Genomic DNA, 23,181 nt, shown 5'->3' with positions numbered 1-23,181 from the left:
GAGGGAGCCGGCCGCTCCTCTCTCCGCCCCCTCGCTCCTCTCCCCTCCCCGCGCTCCTCTCCCCGCCCCAGCGCTCGGCCCCGGTGAGCCGCGCCGCCGCATCGCAAAGCCCGTCCTCACACCAGGTCCAGCCGCCACCGCCCGAGACCCGCCGCAGCCCTCCCGCGTCGCACACATGGAGGATTACCACAAACCCGACCAGCAGACGCTGCAGGCGCTGAAGGACACGGCCAACCGGCTCCGCATCAGCTCCATCAAGGCCACGACCGCGGCCGGCTCCGGGTGAGTGAGGGAGGCGGGCGTGCAGCGACCCAGCCCCGGCCGCGCACCAGAGCCGCGCTCCCGCATCCCGGGGCTGCATCCGGCCTCGGGATGGTGCTGGAAGGGGCCGTGCCGGGATCCCGCTGCCCGGAGACGCTCCGGTGCCCCGGGAGCACAGCCCCCGTTCCCGCGGTCCGCTTCCCGCCCGCGGTGCGGGGATGCCGCGGGCCCGGCCGTGCCGGCCGCGGGAGCGCTGGGGCGGCGTGCGCGGGGATGGGCAGGGGCAGGGCCGATCCCGGCGGAGCCCCGGCGCCCCCGGCGCTGACGGATGCGGAGGCGGCACGTGTGGAAATGGCGGCCGGGGGCTCCGCGGGCAGAGCCCGCCCGGGCCGGGCCACGTCGGTCTCCGGTGCCGGCGGGTGTTGTGACTGGGAGAGAATACTAAGTTGGGGCAGGACTGCAAACCAAAGAATTTGTGCCCGAGGCGCAAGCGGCTTCTTTTTCATTGCGTGCCCGTCAGTTGGAACTAATTCTGCACAGAATTTCAAGTGAGCCCAAGTGGGATTATCTGTGCAATGCCCGCGGTCTCCAATGGGCAGTTTATTCAGGCCTCTGGACAGGATTTAGTGTGGGCTCTGATGTGTGCAGATTCCAGGGTTATCCTTTCTTTGATCGCGCTTTACCTATGGAAAAAAAAAATCTCTGCAAACAATCAGCTTTTAGTCATGTAAAATTAAAGCCATTCTTGCTGCTTGAAAAATATATGAATGTTTCCATATAAAGTGCTGGGCTTTTTTCCTTTTTTACACATATCCCGTCTTGTTGCAATTTCCTCCTTTGGCCCTCTTTGAAACTAGCTGCAATGTTTAAAAAAGAATCTGAACGAATCCTTTGGATGCTGAGGCTTCTGTGAAGAAGGGTGATGTGCAAAATATTATAAAGCTTCTTTGAATTGCCTTACGGTCCCCACCCTGTGCCTGGCATGAGCTCCCTCACATGGCTCTCGAAGCTGAACTTTACTCGTTCCGTTTGCCGACAGCAAATGAAAGTGCTGCTGTTGTTCTTCCTGTGAAATGGGGTGTTGGACGCGGGAAACCTCTCAGCAAGTCAGAGCAGTGCTTTTTAACAAATCTGTCTTGTTTGCTCCAGTCTGGAGAGACAGCTATGGGATACCAAATACTGTGGGATACCTTTTAGTTCTTGATTTGTTTCAGAGCTACAGTGTGCAGTATTACACAAGTCTGTCTGAAAGTGTAAATTGAAAAACTGTGCTTTGTAGAGCTTGGGCTTCTGTGTTTAGCTTCCAGTAAGTGTTTTAAGCAGGTCTCAGGGATGTCTGGTATCAGTTGTCTTATCAACACATAAAATTATTTCTCTGTTTTGTTTGATGTGCTGTTAAAGAATAAGGATCATACTACAGCCTCTGTTTCTCTTCCACGGTCCATGCAATTCACCAGTAAAACCATTCTCACCATACTGATGAAGAAACAGTAAATGTAGTTCTACTTAAGCTTTTTATTCCCTGGTTCATCTGTGCTACAATACTGAGTCCTTCTAGCACAAAGGCATTTCATTAATCCCTCTGGTTTATTCTGCCACTGGAGTTGTGTAGTCTGAAATTATTACACAACCTGATAACAAGCAGATTATGAAAGATGGGCTCTTGAGAGAAGAGTCTGTTGATAAGTAATATGTTTTCTTAATAAGATTTGGTTGCCAAGATGATGGTGTAGTAATGTGCCCAAAAGACATTCAGTCTGTTGTGGAGTTAGGCAAAGCATGTACATTTCCAAAGCAGCTGTGCATTATGAATGTTTTCCAAAAACTGAGATGGTATGCTTTGCTTAAATTGCTGGTGTGCACTAAGGATGGGAAAAGATGTTTGAATTCGAGTTAAGTTTAAATAGAAGCTTACAGTTAGTTAAAAATGTGAATTGTCATGATGGCTTTGACTTTGTCAAGGAAATACATGTTTGTTAAAGGTGTAGCTTGTAAAAACTGAAGGAAATACTTGCAATAAAAGCAATTCATTAAAAAGAGGACCTTCCTACTACTTTCAAGGAAGTAATTTCTGTGAACTGTGAACTGTGCCATGTATTGCAACACAAATGGTGGTGTGGTAGATATGTCACACCAGTTAGTTCTTGCAGTCTTTACTTCTTTTACCTTCTGTTAAAGAAAGTAGTCTTTGCCTGGACAAGACCTAACTCAGTCTGGTCCTGAAGTTGCTCCAACACATCACTTTGAGTATTTCATCAGCTGGAGTGGAAAAATTCAGTGAACTGGAAAAAAAATTTTGTGCTCAGAATTACTTACGTGGGCAAAAAATTTGATTAGGTTAGTTGTAAAGATTGACCATACTTGCTTTGGGGTGTGGAAGAGCTTTTTCTTTTAGATAAGTAGTGCACACATTCCCATTGAAATGGGTAGAGTGTCTGCTGTAGCTGATGATAAATTTCTGCAGTTTTGAAAGTGTCTTGGCTTCCTAGAGCAGGATGGATACATTCTTAAAAGTGGAAGTTGCAAGAGTTTCTTAAGAGGCAGTTAAGTTTCATAATAGGTGATGTGATCACTTGTTGCAGATAATTTTTTCTTCAGTTTTTTTTTGGTTTTGACTCAGTGTTCCATGTTAGCTTTCCGCTGCTATCCTTTGAAATGTGTGGATACATGTAGATGGAACAAATATCAATTGATGCACAGTAATAAAAAACCCCTACAAAACTAACTTGGAGCAATCATTTTACCCTTTTTTGTGTGTGGATCCAGGATTTTGGTGTTCCATTGTACTTTGGTTTGGTTTCCTACCGAAGGACTGTATTTCAAAGTTAAGGGTTTTTTTTATTTCTGATAGTAGAAATTAATTTAATTAACCTGTAGCTTTAACAAGATGTTTTTTCCAATTTTCAGGTAATTCATTAAATTTTTCTACTTTTTTTTTATTTCCACATGCTACCATTTTAGGTGGTTTAAAACTTTTTTAATCAAGACCAGGAGTTCATAGAAATATGGTTAAGTATAAAGTTAATAAAATTAAAGGAATGAAAGCTTTAAACAAGCATGTAAGGCTTATTGATTAACTCAAATACATAAATATTTACTAATATGTTTGAACCATGGTTTAAAGCTAATTTTCTTGGTTCCCTGTGTGTGAGTACTTACTAAGGGATGGACACTAACCATAATTTGTATTTTGCTAGTGTTTTGCATGTTTTTGTTCTCTTATTACAGTTATGTTGGGGATATTGGGTGGGAAGGTTTATTACTATCAAAAGAAAATATTCTGGTTAAAGTTCTAGTGAAAGTGTTGTCTAATCCTAACATGCATGGTAAATGTACATGTAGGAAACAAAAGTGACACTTTCATAGTCAGTTTATCCTGTTTTACAAGGAGGATCAAATATTTGAAGAATAGCCTGCTAAAGATGAAAAGGAAATGTGGGTAGAAGAGGAAGTGAGAAGAAACTGCTTTTTCAACCTCCTTACTATTCATCATCCACTTTCCTGTACTTCAGTAGCAATGGCTGATGTCAAGAATTATGTTCACATCAATAAAACCTGAAAAATGCTATTTTCCATACTCAATAAAGATTTTTAAGGAGCCTTCTTACCCCTTTTAAGCTTTATGGCAAGTGAAAAGCCAAGGCTGGTACCCCCAAGTGGTCAAATGGTCCACCCATTCCAGGTGCATAAGAACTGCAGTGATTGTTATGTAAATTACAGTAATCTAGATAAATAAAAGTAATTCTGTGCCCTTCTATTGCACTTCTAATGAAGTATATACCTTGTAATGGAATAATTCCATATTTGCTACTTGCATAACCTCTTCACATAACTTAATATTCACTTGGTACATTATGGCACAGTTGCCTGTGAAATGGGTCTGTGTATTCCTAAGGCAAGTTATAGTTGAGTATGAATTCATGCTGCTGTTATCCTAGACAAATCAATGGGAGAGACTATACCAGGCACTTAAAAATGTTTGATAAACCAACTCATACAATATTTCAAACTTATAAAGATGTAAATGTAGAAAATGTTAGTTCCCATCTTAGCTAAATATTAAGCAATTTAGTATTTTACAACATGTATCTGGGTGTTTACTGGAGACAGTAAATTTCCATATCCAGTTTCAGTAGAAGATGAAACAAGAATTGCATTATTTAATGTCCTCTTTAGAAATCACAATTCTTATTCTGTCAGCTCTAATGTGGTACAATGAAATGGTTCCTAAGTTATACTATTATAAATGTTCCAGAACTCTCTGCAGAAGTTGATCTTGCATTACCAATCCCTGCATGTTCATCAGAGCCTGAACAAGTCCTGATGCCATGCTTTTAATTTCTCCACTCAGCGAGTGGCTCCAGTTCTGTGGAAAGCTGCCCTTGTTTCCTCTGCATTGGTGTGAATTTCTGCCACCAGATAAATCAGTGGAGTCTGATTTCAGACACAGTCTGTGGCTGACTGTCCTGTGCTTCAGCCACCCCTTCAGGTGGTGGTCCTTGGCATGGAGAAGAAGAGAGACCTCTAAAAAACAATTCCTTGAACTATCAGCAGGGTCTTGATTGAACACCCATTTCAACCAGATCAGAGGCTCCCTTTGTCTCAAAGTATTTGATTGGCACTGGGGGAAGAGCACAGGGGTGGGATATCAAACACTTCAGATTTGTGTATTTAAATGCTGAGGAGTTGGGGTCTGATGAAGTGATACTTTGAAGATGTGGTCCTGAGCAAACAGTAACACAAGTGGTAATCTTGGGTCTTCTTGACTTGTAGCCACCCTACATCATGTTGCAGTGCAGCAGAGATTATGTCTGTGCTGTTTTTCCATACCATGAGGTACAAAGTGCAAGACCCCAGAAACGCCAGCAACGACCGGTTTGTTCTTTCGAAGGTAAATAAATAATTACTGGTTTGCTGTCCCGTTACAGTCTGCTAGCAAAGAGCTGTCTGTCTCTAGATTTAATTGACTTGTCTTCTTTGACTTGTGTTTACATACACTTACATCTGCAGAGAAGTCTGTTGGAAATATTTGAGCCTGGAATTTGGCTGCTTCAGAAAGAAAGAAACTGGCTGAATTAAGTTACAATATAACTTAAAAACAGTTTTAAAAGGGTCTTTGTAATGTGTCCTGATAAGTCTTAACTCCACTATGTTAAGTTGCTGTAATGTTAAATAATAAATCTTATATCGTCTATACAGTCTATCAGGATGCAGTAAGGTCTATTTTATTCTTCTAACGAGGCAGTTGCAGTTGGCTTTTGTGCTCTCTTGTTAAATGCAGCCCTGCTGTTCTGCCTGCAGCCATGTCACAGTGGGCACTAATTCCTGCCAGATTCTCAGGGATCATTACATGAAACAGGGCAGGTTAGTGAGTAGTTTGTAGTTTGCATTCCTACTGTGCCAGTATGGTACTAAAGTCACAAGCACATCTGAAGCCACTGTGGGGCAGAAAACACTTAAGCCCCAGTCTGTGCTGCCTGTTAGTGTTTCTGTCCCCTTTTACATTGTGTCCTTGCAAATCACAGTGATATACTGTTCATATGGCATAAAGGCAGGTGTTATGGCACATGGCATAAATGGCATAAAACATGGCAAATGATGTAAAACGTAGCAGATGAAGTGCTCCAGTGATGCACGTTCCATCTTTGAGTTAGACTTCCTCAAGTGATGGCTCACAGTAGTGCTATGGAGCCCATGGCAATGTCTTTGTGCTGGATGTAACTGTTGCCATTTCTGTTGCCTTCTGAAAGAAGGAATTGAGTGAGAAGCAAGCAGTTGATGCTGAGGTGATGAAGCACTGAGAGTCACTTCCTCATGTTTACTTTAGCTGTCTAATTAATCAGTGTTTCTGTCCAGAGTTGCTAAATGGCTTCAAAACTCTTTGTGCTCTTTTGAGTCCTGATGACTCCAGGAGTGGAAGACAACTGCTCCACAAAGGTCTGAGTGTACAAAGCTTAAAACTTTGCCTTGTTGTCACTCACTGCATTCAACCCTGAGTACATTCATATTGAAGGAAGCTCTAGCGAGATAACACTGCTCATCCTGCTGGGGTGCTATAAGCAGGGGATGGGGAACTTGGAAATAAGCATCAGTGTGGATGTGTGCATTGTAAAAATGTTTAGTAACCCCACGTGTTCCTGAGGGGCACAAGAACCTGATTTCAGGGTCTGTCAGCTTTGTAGAGTTTTGTCCTGATAGTTGGCAATTGTGAAACTTGTGTTTTGTTTACCGTTTCTGTTTCTCTCTAGGGTCACGCAGCACCAATTTTATATTCTGTTTGGGCAGAGGCTGGCTTTCTACAAGAAGCAGAATTACTGAACTTGAGGAAAATTGATTCTGTCCTAGAAGGACACCCAGTGCCAGTGAGTGCTCATAATCTTTAATATGAAAGTGTTTTCTGTGAAACAACAAGTGTATGTATTTCACAGCAATTTTGGCTGCCAGCTGTTCAGTACAGGAAAGATAAAGACTTGTAAGAAGGATGATGGCATTTATGGCTTCACAACTGAATTTGAATTTGAAATGTATTTCAATGAGCATGTAGAAATGACCTTTATTGTAGTAGTAAAGTTCCCCTACAGCCCTGCATGGCAGTATTTTCCATTTCATAAATGTTTAGGTAGTTTCATCCTGGCTTCACTTGCCCTTTAAGCAGCTTTAAGAGATATTTCAAGAGTTTACACCCAGTTTGGCCACTTCATTGGTCTTTCCATTCCCAGCCAGTTGTTTCAATTGAAATTTTTTTATACAAAATCATCAATTCTTAACTGTTGCCATCAGAAGCATAGCTGAGAAATTCCATTCCCTCTCAGAGTGCCCAGTGAGCTTGTGACAGTCAACATGAAGGAAATTGCATTGCAGGGAAATCAGGGCTTCAAGATTTAGAGGGACTTGCACATTGTTATGGCTGAGAAGTTGCATTTTGGTGTATGTTGAACTATCTTCTAGCACTGGAAATGACTTCCTCTATTTCATAACTATAAAATCATTATCTTTTTATTCTCAGAGACAAGCCTTCACTGATGTGGCTACTGGATCCCTTGGGCAGGGTCTTGGTGCTGCTTGTGGAATGGCATACACTGGCAAATTCTTTGACAGAGCCAGGTAATTCAATTTTCACACTTCATGATTACAGGCATTAAATGGGAAAATTTTGTTAAAATAAATTAGATAGATAGATAGATTAGATAGATAGATAGATAGATAGATAGATAGATAGAATCTATCCATCTATCTTTCTCCTTTATTCAATCCCAAATCTGATTTCAAATTCAGGTTTTAAATGATGGATAATTACAAAGCAGTTGCCAGTGAAACTACCAAGGCTTTAAAGATTAGCAACAATTAGTGCATATGTGTGTTTCTTTTGTAACCTGACAGCACTGCAAGCTGATGTTCCTGAACAGAGAAGACAGGGAGTTGTTGGAGGAGCCTCTAAGTTCCAGAGAGTAACTGATATCCATTTTGAGACTGGATGTGTCCCTTTAGAAGGAAAGTGCAAGCTGGAGAGGTCTGTTCAAAGTCAGATGACAAATAATGGAGAACGTTGGATAAGGAACCATTATGGTCAATAATAGCACAATTGAATCATAAAGTAGGGCTCCAAAATGTTATCAGAAAGGCACTCAACTCCACAGAGACAAAAATGACTGCTCCTGCCATTTGTTTTGTGCACAAGAAAGATGATGTCTAAAGGCAAATCTGTATGAGGAGGAAAATAGCCTGATGTGGTTGATATATTTTATTTGACAGTTCTAGTACATCCGAGCATAGGCTGCCCAGTTAATGTGTCCTACACTTCACTAGCTTGAAATCATTTCTGTGAAAGATGACTTGCTGATTTTAATTGAGTTTAGCAGATGCTACGTGTGGAAAAAATCTAACTAGTGCTTACATGACAAAAGGAAAAGGTGGTCTTGCGTGCAGCACTGGGGAGCAGCTTCAGTGCAAGGAGTTCACATTTAGCTGAAGGCAGGTAGGAATCAGATCAAAAGTCTGTTATAGCTTCATGTTGAGTTAAAAAAATAGTCACTGACAGCCATCTCAATTATTTTGTTTTAAAATTATATATTTGAAGAATAATTTACTTTTTTTTTTTTCATTTTAGTGGGTAATAAACATTTACAAAGTTCTGTTGTCCAGAAGAGTGGTAGTAAAAGACAAATGCTATGGCTGAATTTGGTAGAGATGAGGCAGTACTGCTGCTTAACTGAGTTTTACCTAAATGAAGGGCTTCAGTGGTTGGAGAAATAGTCTACAAAGTCATTTAATGTTGGTTCTCTTTTTACTGAACTCTGAATTTGTTATGCAGTATGCTTTAATCCATAGCTGAGCTCATGCTAATTTAGAGTTTCCTGAAATTAATTCCTGTTTGTTGCCCTTCCAGAGGGTATATGGGAGGAAGAAGGAAGCAGAGGTAACTGTCCCTACATTGTTCAGGATCTTGCTGAGTCACAGTGACAGTGTTCAATGGGCTTGTTCAGTCAAGCCTTGCAGTGGGAGGCTTAAGACTTGATTTTTTTGAGACAAAGGTTTGGAAAGGAGTGCAGTATTTCTCATCTTATTTTTCTAATGTGTAACAGCTCATAACTATTTTAATTTGATTTGTCTAAAGTTACATAACTTTAGCTGAGGTGAATGCATTGAACAATGGGAATTGAGTTTGAGAGAGAAAAATGAAGTGAATTCTTACTATGAATTATTGGAGGAGTTTTGATTTAATAGTGCTCACAAATCAAACCTAATTTATTTTCATTTTTAATTTCTTCTAGCTATCGAGTGTACTGTCTGCTTGGAGATGGAGAGTTATCTGAAGGCTCTGTTTGGGAGGCAATGGCCTTTGCTGGCTTTTACAAGCTTGATAATCTTGTTGCTATATTTGATATTAATCGTCTTGGACAAAGTGACCCTGCTCCTCTGCAGCATCACGTTGAAATCTACCAGAAACGCTGCGAGGCCTTTGGGTATGTGAGTGGGAGAAGCTCAGGATAATCTCTCATTTGAAAATGTATGTTCTATTTGCTTCTCAGAATTGTTCAAATGAGCTTTCAGCTCTAAAGGATTCCATCAGCAAGGAAGAGGGTCTTTCATAATGCCTGATATTGATCGACTTTAGGGCTGCAGCAGGAATATTGAAAGTGGCAAAATTTGTTGGTTTTGAGGAAAAATAAGGACTGCTTGCCCAGATATATCTGTCAAGGGTCTTAAAACTGTTTTTAACACATCAAATTCAGATTTTAGAACTGTAACCACATGTCCTATTATAGCAAGTAGATCAGAAAAAAACAGCATGGAAAGCAAGAGAGTTCTTTGTGTATTGGCTTTCATTTAGTTTCATATTTCTATGCAGATGCAAAGTCCGTGCTAAAAAAAATTGTCAGATACAATAGAAACCAAATTATGCCTGAGTGTTTTGGGTTTTTTTAATCAACTTCTATTGTCAGTTTTCATCTTATTTCTAGATGTTCGATTTGCTCTTGTGATTAAAAATGGCCATTATGTCTGAAGAAATGTAGGATAACTTCGTTATCTGTGGGCTGTGAATTTTGCTCATAGTTGTTGATCCCCCTGTGATTATTCATTTTGCATTATAAAAAAGCAGCTGTGCTATTTTTTATGGTCTCAAATAAATGCTAGTTCATGTTTCTGGCATACTTTGGGTCTCTTAAAAAGACACTGCACTGGAATGAAGTTAGTATTTGTTATTGTTATTGCTGACTACCAGAGAGTGTCACATGCTAAAACCCTTTAGAAACAGTTGATCTGTTTGTGTTCTTAGCTGGCATGCCATCATTGTGGATGGACACAGTGTGGAGGAGCTTTGCAAAGCCTTTGGCCAGGCCAAACATCAGCCAACAGCCATCATTGCAAAGACTTTTAAAGGCAAAGGCATATCAGGTAATAAAACAGTTCTTGCTTTGCAGACACATGTAGATATGACGTATACCTAGTGCTGCAGTACAGGTAGCTGCACATCTGAGCAACAGCATGCAGAAGGTCATTGACCCTCTGTGCCTGTCAGCAACATTATTGCTGAGAAAATTGGTTTGGTCCTATCAAGTGGGACGTGTGCCAGCTATAGAGTGTTCTATCTGTGGGATGGAGCAAATGCACACTCAGTGTGTCAAGGGTTGCCATGATTCCCGTTAGCCACAGCATTTAGCAGCACTCTGAGCTTGCTTTTCTGACCAGATAAATACTAATAACAGCAGTGAATATCTTCACTCCTTTTCATTGAGTAAGCAAGCAAAGTTCATTATTTGCAGTGACTGATGGAAAAGTGTATCAGCCAGAGAGGTGATTTGGCTGTTAGTGCCAGGTGCACAGATAAAAGTCATCAGAAGCGATCTTGTTTGAATTGGTCACCTTGGTTAACTGTTGTTTCAAACTTATCTGAGTTTGTTTAAATAGAACTGCTGAAATTTCATGGGAAATGTTCACTGATTTAGATTATGTAAAATTCCTCCTATTTGTTTAAATATGTCTGTCTTAATACAATTGAATACTACTGTAATTGTTCAAAGAATTTCTTCCTTGGAAGAAAATACTGGACTCTCATACTCCACTGCACTTTCATCTGTTAAAATCTGCAGCTAAAAACCTAAATTGTTTTTATACTTTTCTTACTTGTAATGTGACTTTAAATACACAGGTGTTGAAGATAAGGAAAGCTGGCATGGAAAGCCCCTTCCAAAAAATATGGCTGAACAGGTCATTCAGGAAATAGATGACAGAATCCAGAACAAGAAAAAGCTTTCTCCAGCCCTTCCAGAAGAAGATGCACCTATAGTAAATATTAGAAACATTAAGATGCCATCTCCACCAACTTACAAAGTGGGAGAAAAGGTATCCTCTTTTTTTCACTGAATTGTCAGATATTTCAAAGTGTGAGACTGTTAACAAGATGGCAGGAGGTTTTGTGTTATCTCTTCCCCCACTTGCAACTACCCACCTCTTCTCAGTAGGAAGACACCTATTTCTGTGGTGTGACACAGACAGTCAATTTGCTGGCTATCGAAAGGGTATATAAATATATTAAAATATGGAGATTCAAATCACTCCTTCATTTCATGATCATTATCAATTTTCTAAACTACTTTATGTGCCTTTGAAATTAAAGAAACTCCTTGAGGTTCAGTGAATTCCATGATAGGAAAGCAAGGTTTAAACATTTCCTAGCCAGATTGGTGGGGAGTTGCCAATTTCAATACAGATGTATCTTCTAATGCTTCATTGTAGGTTTGTTTACTCTTCTGTGTGTCACCTTTCTCATATGTACTTTCGATACTGCTATCATTTGAAAACAATAAAACAGGAACAAAAAAAAGGCCTCTAGAAAGCAGCAAGTCACAGCAGCCCTGGTGTGTTTTCCTTTCGCAGTGGGCCACCCGCAAGGCTTACGGGGTTGCGCTTGCAAAACTGGGCCACGCCAACGATCGAGTGATTGCCCTGGATGGCGACACAAAGAACTCCACCTTCTCAGAGCTCTTCAAGAAGGAACATCCCAGTCGCTACATTGAGTGCTACATTGCTGAGCAGAACATGGTAACTGCTCCCTGGGGTTTATTGAAAGATCAGTATGAACATTCAGCGTGAGTCCCCTTACACTGGGGGTCTAATACTTGTTTTTCAAATAAATGTGAGGTAATTGTAGTAAAAACCAATTTAGGAACATTGTTCTAATTTCCATTTCGCTAAAGAAGGGCCCTTTAGTAAATAGCAGTCCAAATAACACAGGTAAATCCATTCCCTATTACTAATGATGATTTTTGTCTTCTGGAGATAGCAAGACCATGTCCATTGGATTGAGAACCTAAGCCTTTGATCCAGGAGAAGAAAGAGAGGGATAAGTCATAAAAATCTTTGAATGGTTGCTTTAAGCAGATAAAGAAAAGAAGCTGCCAGTAAGAGTCAACAATAAGAGCTAGCAGTTGAAGCATGGAGCAAGGAGATGCAGGAGAATAGATACTGGGAGGGTGAGTTGACTCCTTTCCTTTCTGGAAATGCCAGCAATTAGAAGCAGGACTAAACAGATTTTCAATCTGCATTGAGAGCTTCTTGCTAATTTTTAGGGCAAGAAGTCCCACAGATGATGTCCTGGAAACCACTGATAAATGAGGAATTCACTGTTCTTATCCAATGTCCCTCTTTCAGGTGAGCATTGCAGTTGGCTGTGCCACTCGTGACAGGACCGTTGCTTTTGCCAGCACCTTTGCCACCTTCTTCTCACGGGCGTTCGACCAGATCCGCATGGCCGCCATCTCCGACAGCAACATCAACCTCTGCGGCTCCCACTGCGGCGTCTCCATCGGTAAGGGACCCATGGCGTCCCCAGCCACTCCCTGATAGGTGTCTGGCAGCCAGATGGATCCTGCTCTGGACAGGCAAGCTGTACTGTAGCTGGGCTGGTGTAACAGTGGCAGCAGTGATAGCAGGAAGTTGTATTTGCAAGTTCACTTCTGATGTATTTAGAAAGAATGAGAAAAATTTCAAGCTGTCATGGGCCTTGTTTTTCCTCTTTGGCCTGGTGAAAATAGGACTTTTCCCTACAAGCTTTGCTACTGTACAAGTAAAGACTGATATAAAGGGGTTGGACTGAAACTGAGGGGTTCAGGTTCCATTTCATCTTTGCAGTTGATGAAAAAAGAGAGGAGAATATTCCCTCTGTGGAGAGAATAGTCATGTGTTTACTGTACCATTGTTTCCCAGTCTCTTACTGGGAATCTCTCTCTTACTAATGATACTGTTCTTGCACAGATGCTCTTGTCCATCAATATCAAAAACACTTCAGAGAACACATATTTGGAATAACTATTTCAACTTATCCCAGTATTTTTTACTACTGAAATTGTTAATATGGCGATTTAAAAAATCCAAAATCTCTTACATACTAATGAAACAGAACTGTGAAGCTGTTACATAATTCAGAAAATTGAATCACAGGTTTTGGGTCGGAAGGGACCTTAAAGGTCATCTCCTTCCAACATCTCCCACTAGACCAGGTTGCTCAAAGTCTGGCAGGACTTACCCTTGGCTGTCTTGAATCACCTCCCTCTTCCCGTGTGCCTTAGTACAGCTTCTAGGAGGATCTGTTCCAGGATCTTCCCAGGCACAGAGTGGTAGCTGGTAGTTCCCAAGATTCTCTCTTTTCCCCTTAATAAAACCAGGTGCAGTGTTTCCCTTTTTCTAGTCACTGGGGACTCCACCTGGTACTGCTGTGACTTTTCATGGGGAGTGTCTTGGCAGCTACATCAGCCAATTCCCTCAGGACTCTGGGATGCATCTGGTCAGCTCCCATGGACTCTGGAAGGCTGAGGTTCCTCAGGAGGTCACAAGCCTGATCTGCTGGGTTTAATCCCAGCTGGACACCAAGTACCACCCTGCCACTCACACACTCTGTCCCTGCAATTGGATTGGGAGGAGAATCAGAAAAAACTTTTAAGTTAGCTGCTACTACTCCTACTACTACTACTAATAATAATTGTAATTATAAAAATAAACTCCAAAAAACAAGCACAGTACAATTTCTCAATACCCACTGACCAATGCCCAGCCTGTCCCAGAGCTGTGGTCAGCCCCTTCCAGCAATTCCCCCCCGCCAGTTTGTATGTTGAGCATGGCATTCTGTGGTATGGAATGTCCTTGTGGCCAGCTTGGGCCAGCTCTCTGGGCCATGGTCCCTCCCAGCTTTTTGTCCATCTGGCAGAGGATGAGGACACTGAAAAGTCCTTGATTTAGGATAACACCACACAGCAACAACCAAAACACTGGTGTGTTATGAACAGTATTCTCATCCTAAATCCAAAACACTCCACTGTACCAGCTAAGAAAAAAATGAGCTATCCCAGCCAAACCCAGGATGTCTTACAGCAGAAGGAATTTTGCTTGTCCAGACCCTGTCCTGCAGTCCATCCACCTGAGAGGTGTGGGAAAAGGGTTTGCCTCTGGAGACCAAGGCAGCAGAGCCAGCACATCTCAGTCCAACTGGCTGAGGGCAGTTTTGGCTTCTCACTGTAACTGTTTGGAACACATCAGATCATAGTGGGGTTGGCTTTGGTTTGAAGGAGGAAGAGAATTTCATTTTTTATCTGAAATGCATAGACATGACCCATGAAAACAGGAACAGACTTGCATACCAAGAAGAAAAATGCAAGTAGACATTCATGCTTGAAAACCTAGTAGGTATTTCTAGGGAAAGTGAAAGAGAGGGAGAGCTGACAGGGGTAGCAAATTAAGGTTCACTGCCTACATCAGTTTTTCAGTTATTTAATAGTTTTGGCTGGCAGTAAGGGTTGGCAAAGAGTTGGATTTTTTTTTTCATTTAAAACAAAATAGTTGATCTGTAATATTGATAAAGATTTAAAGATTACACATATAATCTCATCCTAAACCTCAAACTTAACTTGTAGCAGTTAAGTTCTATGGAGCAGAGACTACATATTGTATATGCAGTTAAGGGAGGGATTCTATTACAAGCCTCTTATTAAAATCAGTCCTTCCACTTTCAGACTTTAAGCAAGCAGGGTGTTGATGCAAAAGCCAATTAGGTTTGGTCTTTGCTGATTTGAGAAGATAAAACTGAATTGTCTCCTAGAACTACACTTCCAAGTTTCAATTTTCAGCACATGAGATGTTCTGCTGGGAGCTGTGACTGTGAAGTGCAGACTTGGATTTATAAAGTTGTTTGAGGTACAAATCTTATTCAAGCCTCAACTTGATTTTCAAAAAAGAATTTCAACCTAAAGTTTTGCAACTTATATAAAGAGCTATATAAAGTTTTATAAAGACTTATATGATGTTAATGTAAGTTTCGCAACTTATATGAAGAGTTTTAAACAAAGTTATTCAGAAAAATCTTGTAGCAGTTAAAAAATTCAATTTTAAATGAAAGGGTATGAATGAAGCATACTTCCTATTAAAACTTTGGGCCTGCATGGAATTCCAAATCTGCATGGAATTCAGAATCCAATCTGGATCTGTGGTGAAAATTGAAGTTTTTTGTATGCAGTTCTAGGCAGACCTGGACTTCTGCTGCACTGAAATTTGAACCATTAAATTTATGAGAAATGGGTATCACAATGACTTCTGAACTTGTACAAGTTCACTCCTAGACCAATAGCTGCTGATGGACTGAAACATTAAATAAGTTATAAGGTCGTAAGACAATAATGGAAAAATCTGTATTTTCAAACTGAACATATAGGAAAAGAAATCATAGTGTACATCTGTCAGAAATAGAAATATCAATCATTTAGACTGTTTTACATTTGCTACTGCTCATATTAAGCATTTACTTCTTTTATAAAGCTATAAATATAGTTTTTGCAGATGTAGTGAGCATTATACTCTCATTTGATCTGTGGTATTCCAAAACCATATAAATTGACATTTTCATAAAGACTTGGGGCCAGACTCAACTTGGTGCTAGTCTGTAAGTTACTTTGAATTGAACTGAGGAGCTTTGAATGTTGGTGGTATTGGCACCACCATAACAAAAGCTGGACAAGCATGAGTAACTCTCTACCTTGGATAAGATTCAGATTCAGGATATTAAAATTATCACCTGATAATTTTATTCTCCATAATTTCATTTTCCTTCTATGCCTTCATTGTGTGAGTGCATTTTAGGAAAGGAAAATGTCCACTGGATCCCTCTCACTCAGAGTACACACATTTAGAAACTCTGATGTTGAGAGGGTTTCTTTATGTCACGACTGAAAGCCAAGACACTTCCTTTTCCTGGTCTGTGCTTCCTTCATTAGCAATGTGCAGTGACAGAGTTCAATGATTGATCTCTTTAACGTGTTTAAAGTTCTTCAGAATTTTGTGCTGCTCTTAGGAAAATATTCTCCTCCTTCCTCGTGAACTCGTCCTTCTTGAATAACAGGTAGTGGGTGCATGTGGGAAGGCTCTTAGCCCTGCTGCTGCAGGCTGTGACATGAGTGGATTCAGAGCTCTGTGCATGGCTGCTTTGGAGCAGTGCCATTCCCAAAGCTCCCTTACATAAGGTCACTGGGGGCGGGGGGTGTTGTGGTGGTTGTTTCTTTAACCATGGAAAATCATAGCACCCAGCACGTGTCCTGGCTAACAGCTCCTTTTCATAGATCTGCAGTTTGTGCCATGAGGTGCTTGAGTTGTTAAATTAACAACACAGATGCCCTATTGCTCCTTAAAAGACCTCATTACAGCATTAAAAAGTACATACATACCCTTCATTTAATCTTGAAATCAGCCTAAGAATTTGAGAGTAGTTGTACCAATTGCAATCTCCATTTCTGATGGGACACATGCAATTCTCCTTTCACATTTCCAGCAGTTTAAATATGGAGGAACACTTATTGACAAGTATAAATTTTGCCTCAGCACATGTAAATCTGAAGATGATTAGATATCTTGTGACCCTCCTTCTATATCTGTTCCCTTCCTATTTGGTTGTATTCCTTTCGTGTTGTTTTATTGTTATACTTTATTTCCTATTTTTTCTTTTTAATCCCAGTTTTCTTTCTTTTTAGTCTCTTTCTATCCTTATTTACTGTTTAGATGGTTCCAAGTTTAAGGAGAAGATGATTCTTTTCTCAAGCAGGTAGACTTGCATGTCATGTGTGTGCCTGATTTTATCCTTTTCTCCTTTTTTGCCTGGTTTACGTTGAACCTCACTTCTATATTGATTGTCAAAAATGTGCACTTGCTCCTTTGTAACCCTGCTTTAATTCTTCCAGGTGAGGATGGGCCATCTCAGATGGGGCTGGAGGATCTGAGCATGTTCCGGGCTATTCCCAACTCCACTGTGTTTTACCCCAGTGATGCTGTAGCCACTGAAAAAGCAGTGGAAATAGCTGCCAACACCAAGGTTTGCATCAGAGTATTTCTGAGTCAGAGAATAATTCTGTCTTTTGTATTACTCTTGTTGCTTCTGGCATGTTTCTTGCATGTCTCTACCCACGTAAATTCTTCCCAAGGCTCCACTGGGGCAGTGGGATGTTTTCTTTTCAAGGAAAGGTTGCAGACATTCTGTCCAGGCTAGTGCAGAATGAACAATCTTGAATGTTGTGGGCCAGATTTGGGGAGATGTAAATGATTACACAAGTGCAGTTTGAATCTATATTGAATTAAAGTGTAGGTCTTTAGCAAACCTAAAAGTGCTCTCCTAGTACCTCATCTCTGGGGTCAAACTTGAAGCTGTATATGGAAAGATAAATCTCTATATTGAGAGTTTTGGTCATCTCCTTGATCAGTATTTTCCTTGGCTGCCATAGAAGTTTTTCTTGAGAAAGAAAATGATCTGAAAAAATCCAATCTTGCTACTACAGGTTTTTGGTGAAGGAGTGTAACAAATATGATGAGTGGTTTGTGGAAAAAAAGATGAGAGGTGGGGAAAGAAGTGGGAAGAACAGATTAAAGTACAAGTTTGCTACTTCCTCTGGAAGGGCATCTGAACTTTAACTGATGAAAAGCCTTTTTCCTTGCTTTCAACCAAGCATTCTTCACCAATTTAAAACTGACAGAGTAAAAGTTGCACATGTATGGTAAGGTTCCAAGAGTCTCAAGTAGGATTCTCCATTTCCACAAGAGAACAGAAGAGAAATAAGTATCTTGGAATCAGAAAGGAAATTGTAAGTTATCAGTGTGCTTTAAGAGGAGGTGAAGTGATTTGTACTGTTTGAAGCAACCAGCTGCCACAAAGGACTAATGGGAATTGGTGGGGCAGAGTTTACTTATAAGAACCAGAGGCAACATAGGAGGGTAAACATCAGACAAACAGAAAAAGTAATTTTGCTGTATTTTTCTTCATAGAATTTATCAACTAGAATGTCAACACTTTTCTGTTTTCCTAACTTCTAACATGTTTACCTCGGAAACAGGGCATTTGTTTCATCAGAACCAGTCGTCCTGAAAACCCTGTCATTTACAACAACAATGAGGACTTCCATATTGGACAGGCAAAGGTAAATACTGCACAGATAAATAGAATCAGAAATATATGCAGTGTTCCTTTTGTAAAAGCCCTTTTCCCTCTAAAGTGTTGCAAAGATTTGATCTTTTCATTAAAATCTCTAGAAATGTAAAAAAATCCCAGTAAGATTAAGTGTTAAAAATACATGTTTTCTTGCAGGTGGTTTTGAAGAGTAAGGATGACCAAGTGACTGTGATTGGAGCAGGAGTCACTCTGCATGAAGCACTGGCTGCAGCAGAGCAGCTGAGAAAAGGTGGGGCTTTTTTCCTTTTTGTAACACAGGAAAAAAAATCAATACCAGTCAGCCTAACTGCTCACCCTTTGTACTGGTAAACATGAATGACACTGTGCAGGCAGCTAGTCAGGCACCGTTAGCTGATACAGTACAGCACAGCACGCAGCTGCCAGTCTCACCTAAGAGAGGAGGTTTCAGTTGGCTTAGCAGCATCAGTAGCCATGAAAATTGACAACAGATCACATCAGGGTCTCCTTAGAATTGCTGATCTGTGGGCAGAGGCCTGGGGACACTGTGTGAGAAGCAGGAGTGGCACCTGGTCTGGTACAGCACAATCGGCTGCAAACAGGCTGGGGCCAGGTCCCAACCCACAGCTTGTCACCTGTGTGTGCCCATGGGCACCTGGCCCTGGGTTGGGCTCACTGCTGACTTGGGTTCCTTTGAATGCAGCAGCTCTGAACCACGGTGGGAGGGGCACAAATCTATGGCAGTGCTCAAGTCACTGACATCTCACAACAATGGTAACCCTTCAATGAAATAAGAGAAAGAAACCATCAAAAACCCATCTGTGAGTCAGGAGCTTCTCCTCAGGAAGAGATTACAAATAGGAGATAATACAGTAATGCTGCCTGTGGCTTGTGGGGAGCTTTGTGTGCAGCATCTGGGTGGACTGATACTTTGTTATGACCTTGAGTCACCAGGCTTAGGACATTTTGAAAATTGTATTTTCAGAACCATTGTTATTTTTCTACACTTACCGTGCTTTACAATGCTCTGCTGGTCTTGAAGTCTCAGTAATCACCTCTGGAGAGATAATCCCACAGTGCAGAGGCAGGGTCTAATACCCAAAATGTATTGGCCATTGAAGAGCCTTCAGTCACAAAATGACAATAGGGCCTCTTCATGTGTAGGAGTCAGCCCAGTGTTCAGCCAGCCAGGACTAGAGACAACCTCACATAATTGCTATTCTTTATAAACAATTGCCATTTGTGTGCAGCTTTAATGAGCCATTGGGCCTGCCTTATGAGGGCAGGGCAGATCTGGGTTTGGTGCCAAACAACCTTAAGGGTGCCCTGGTAGGGCTGGGCAGCACAGATAGGCACACCTGAGAGGTGGCAGCATGCAGTGAAAAAAGAATTCAGAATGCCTACACACCAAAGAATCAGGTGGAAATTGCACTTGGCTTGACAATAAAGGTAAAATAAAGGTCTTGAACAAAAAAATTACAATTGACAGCCTGAGTAAGGAGGATTTCTCTGGTGACTGGGGAAAACCAGTTAGATTACTTTTCACCAGGGTGCTCCTGGTAACCTTGAGTCCCTCATCCAAGCCTCCTCCATCATGTCTGTGAATAAATGGATATCACTATTCCACAAGGTCCATGGAGAAAGAATATATATAAAAATCAGGCTTGGCTGGGTTCTGTGGTAGATGAGCTAGAGGTACAGGTACCTGGGAGTTCATGTGGGCAGTTCTCATAATGGTGTAGGAGATCACAGCCATTGCCTGTACCACTGGCATTGTCTTGCATGTTGCAATTCATTGTTGCAAATAATTTTCATTTATTTATGCAGAAAAAATCTACATCCGTGTGATTGATCCCTTCACTATAAAACCCCTGGATAAGAAGACAATACTTGAAAATGCAAGGGCAACCAAGGGCAGAATCATCACTGTTGAGGACCATTACCATGAAGGTGAGAAGGGTCTGGGAGGTCACAGCCCTCAGAGGCTGGAAATTCCCAGCTTCTGACCTGACAGAGGAGTGAGAGACCTGATGCTGTCATCCCATGAAAGCAAAAGAGAGATTTCAGGGTTTTTTTGGTTCTGTTAGGGTTGTAAAGTGACACTGAGGGTTGAAAGGTTCCAAAGACTTAAGGGCTAATCAGGGCTGCCTTTCTGATTAACTTGGCCTTGTGTGCCCTTTCTGTGCTCGGTCCAAGTGAAGTCTGGATTAATCCATTTGTGCCCAGTGAAATTGTAAATTCCTGCTGTGCTGCAGGGGTTCTGCTCAGCATGTTCTCTGAAAAGCTGTACAGCAGCTTCTTTGCAGGTGTGAAATTGCAAGAGAGACCACTGCTGTGCAGGTTTAAGTATTCCGTGTGTCCAAAAGCTTGGCTCCAGGTTACCTGAAATCAGATGGTTTGGGTAGTTTCCATAGTTTTTCCACAGTTACTCTGGGATAAATTCCTCCCTTTTTCTTCTCCACCACTATAGATATCTTACTAACAGAAATTAGTAGATATAGTTATGAGAATATTATCTTCATTGAAGGTGAGCATCACTCTTGCCAGGTATCTGAAGTGAGCTAGTTCTACTCTAAGTGCTGGATACACCATGTTTTGTTCCAGACTAGGGATCGTGATAGATCACTGAACCTCATCATTTTCTAGCTCAGTGTTCAGCTCTGGACAAGTATTTTACTGCAGGTGTGCAAGACAGCAGAGTCTTAACTGTGAGGTGCTGAACAGGGGCTCTGTGCTGGCACAGTGGTGCAGGCAGGGCAGGTGTCTGTGCCTGCAGGCCCCATCACACTGAGCTCGCCAGCTGCATCCACAGAGCTGCACCTGGCTGCAGGCTCAGTTTGGTTAAATCCCACCACACCTGGAGCTGTGGGCAGCCCTGTGATCCTGGATACACTCTCTGAAGGGCAGCACTAAGGTGTCTCTTCTACCAGGTCTCACAGCACATGCTTTTGACACAAGTCCTGTTTTCTTCTTCTCTAGTACTTCTGCTTCCAGTGTCTCTCCTGCCTCCATGCAGTTCCTGTTGCATCCTTTGTCCCTGTGACTGATAGTGAGTCAGTGCTGAGCTCTGAGCAAAGGTTGTGAATACATTACATAACCCAGAGAGGTGCCCAGCAGCACGTACAGGCACTGTGAGAACACGGAACTCTGAAGCGCTGCTGAGATTGGTTGGAATTTCAGCACATTAAGTACACTTGTAAATGCTCTTCACTCAAAGTGTATTTTTAAACCTGGTTCCTGGTGGCTGATGCTGAGGTGGTGAGAGCTTGCTGACAGTCCTGTGCCCTTGAGAGGCAGGTGTGTCCTGCTGCTTACGGCTGAGTACTTCAGAAATGGCAGCCTGCTTGTCCTCAGGATGCCTTTGGCACAGGACAGGGTTTTCAGTTCGCAGTCAGCCCATTCAGACACGTGTGATTGGTGTTCTCCTGAGGCTGGAAATGGAGGCTGTAAGTTGCAGGCCCCACACACACAGATGTTCCTGCTGGGACACTCCATCAGTGCCGTGTGTGCCCTCTCTCCACAGGTGGCATGGGCGAAGCCGTGTGTGCTGCTGTGGTGGGCGAGCCCGGCGTCACCGTCACTCGCCTGGCCGTGTCCCACGTGCCCCGCAGCGGGAAGCCAGCTGAGCTGCTGAGGATGTTTGGCATTGACAAGGATGCCATCATGCAGGCGGTGAGGGCAGCCGTGTCCAAGTCCAGGAACGCCGAGTAGATCGAAGCATCTCGTGCCGTGTAACGGAAGAGCTGCGTTCGGAGAGGTTAAGGCAGGCAAAGGTGCTTTATGTAGAGAGTTCTAATAAAAATACCAGCTTAAAAAACCTTCTGGGGTTTCATCTCTTTTTTTCTCAGTGGGGGTTTGGTGTTGTGGGGGAATACCTGCATGTTTAGGGCCCCTCCTCTCTGCATTGTCCCCAGCCATTTCAAACCAAAGGCAAGGAGGATGTACCCAGTGTGCTGGGTGATGCCGAAGTGGAATGAGATGTTCCAGGTCCTGGGGAGCCAACGGGGAGGTGAGGCCCAGCAGAGCCCTCGGCTCAGGTAGGAGTTGAATGCTGAATGGTAGTGCAGACAGCATAAGTAAAGGAAAAAAACATGGAACTCCTCATAGAGGAGCTTGTAGTTTTGAGTGCTTGGCTGATGCTACAGCAAGGGTGATGCTGAGAAGCACTAAAGGATCTGGAAGAGCAGGAAATTCTCAGGTACTCAAGAGGATGCAGCTCAATGTGTAAGTTGTTTTTTTGTTGAGAACTGACTTTTCTCATGGGACCTGCTGTAAGTGGCTTAGCTGTTCATCTCACATGGTGGGATGCACTTGGTGACTTTTTAAATGTTTTGCTTATTTTACCCTTAAGCAGTTTCTGTTAAGATTAAAAATTTATGTTTACTTCAGAGTACCAAATTTAAAACATTAAGTATTGAAACATGTTTCTCATCTTGACTGTTCCACAAATTGCCTTTCAGAAAGACATTAGAGAGCAGAGGACACTAAAAAAGCCGTTTTCATCAGTAGGGTGACTGTAGTTTTCAGTTCACCCAAAAGCCATTTGCCACTAGCATAGCTACAGTGCTCTGAGCAAGACTTTATTTGCAGACTAACACAAAATATACAGTAGTTTGGGATGGTGAAGTATTTCTACAAAGACATGTAAAGGAGCATATAAATACTATGAAATACTTTATATTCATCCTTCTTGCACAATTTAGCCCTTGAGGCATTGGGCAGCTGTGCTGTGTTGGTGCAGGCCTGAGTGCAACTGTTCCTGGTGTTTCTGGCAGTGGGGCTGGAACTGCAGGCAAGAGTGATTAACACTGGTGCTTCAAATTACATACAACACAAAGTAACCTTTCTAATTTTCTGAGCAAGGCTTGAAATTGCTCCTGTAAAACTTTGAGCTGTTTGGCTTTACAGCTTTCAGATTTACATTTCCTTTAAAGTCCATGTTTATGGCTTTTTCTTTTCCACTGGTTGCCCTCATTATTCTGTGG

At 41.9% G+C, this 23,181-nt stretch overlaps 1 protein-coding gene across 2 annotated transcripts; it reads left to right on the top strand.

Moving 5' to 3' along the window:
• The first annotated feature begins 87 nt into the window (after nucleotides 1–87).
• Nucleotides 88–21,983, top strand: TKT (transketolase). 2 transcript variants are annotated; one of them, XM_084214842.1, is made up of 15 exons: nucleotides 189–282; nucleotides 3,223–3,269; nucleotides 5,035–5,152; nucleotides 6,510–6,623; nucleotides 7,268–7,365; nucleotides 9,033–9,224; nucleotides 10,040–10,158; nucleotides 10,913–11,106; nucleotides 11,641–11,805; nucleotides 12,415–12,571; nucleotides 16,980–17,110; nucleotides 18,123–18,206; nucleotides 18,374–18,467; nucleotides 20,024–20,146; nucleotides 21,720–21,983. In XM_084214842.1, the coding sequence occupies exons 3-15, from the start codon at nucleotides 5,069–5,071 to the stop codon at nucleotides 21,905–21,907; spliced, it is 1,743 nt and encodes a 580-aa protein (XP_084070968.1). In that variant the 5' UTR covers nucleotides 189–282; nucleotides 3,223–3,269; nucleotides 5,035–5,068; the 3' UTR covers nucleotides 21,908–21,983. The 2 variants fall into 2 exon arrangements, with proteins under 2 accessions (XP_084070967.1, XP_084070968.1); XM_084214841.1 differs by lacking the exon at nucleotides 3,223–3,269 and having other exon boundaries at nucleotides 88–282.
• Nucleotides 21,984–23,181: the final 1,198 nt, after the last annotated feature.

This window comes from Fringilla coelebs (assembly GCF_963513975.1).
Source record: "Fringilla coelebs genome assembly, chromosome: 13".
Classification (NCBI taxonomy): Eukaryota; Metazoa; Chordata; class Aves; order Passeriformes; family Fringillidae; genus Fringilla; species Fringilla coelebs.
The sequence above is the reverse complement of the archived record's forward strand: the minus strand, read 5'-3'. Positions and strand labels throughout refer to the sequence as shown.

What these genes read in the sequence shown, in the direction of transcription:
- TKT (XM_084214841.1), top strand. Translation starts at nt 176, where the DNA reads ATGGAGGATTACCACAAACCCGACCAGCAGACGCTGCAGGCGCTGAAG. An exon ending in AAATTCTTTGACAGAGCCAG is followed by an intron (nt 7,366 to 9,032) that starts GTAATTCAATTT and finishes AATTTCTTCTAG; the next exon opens with CTATCGAGTGTACTGTCTGC. An exon ending in ACATTGCTGAGCAGAACATG is followed by an intron (nt 11,806 to 12,414) that starts GTAACTGCTCCC and finishes TCCCTCTTTCAG; the next exon opens with GTGAGCATTGCAGTTGGCTG.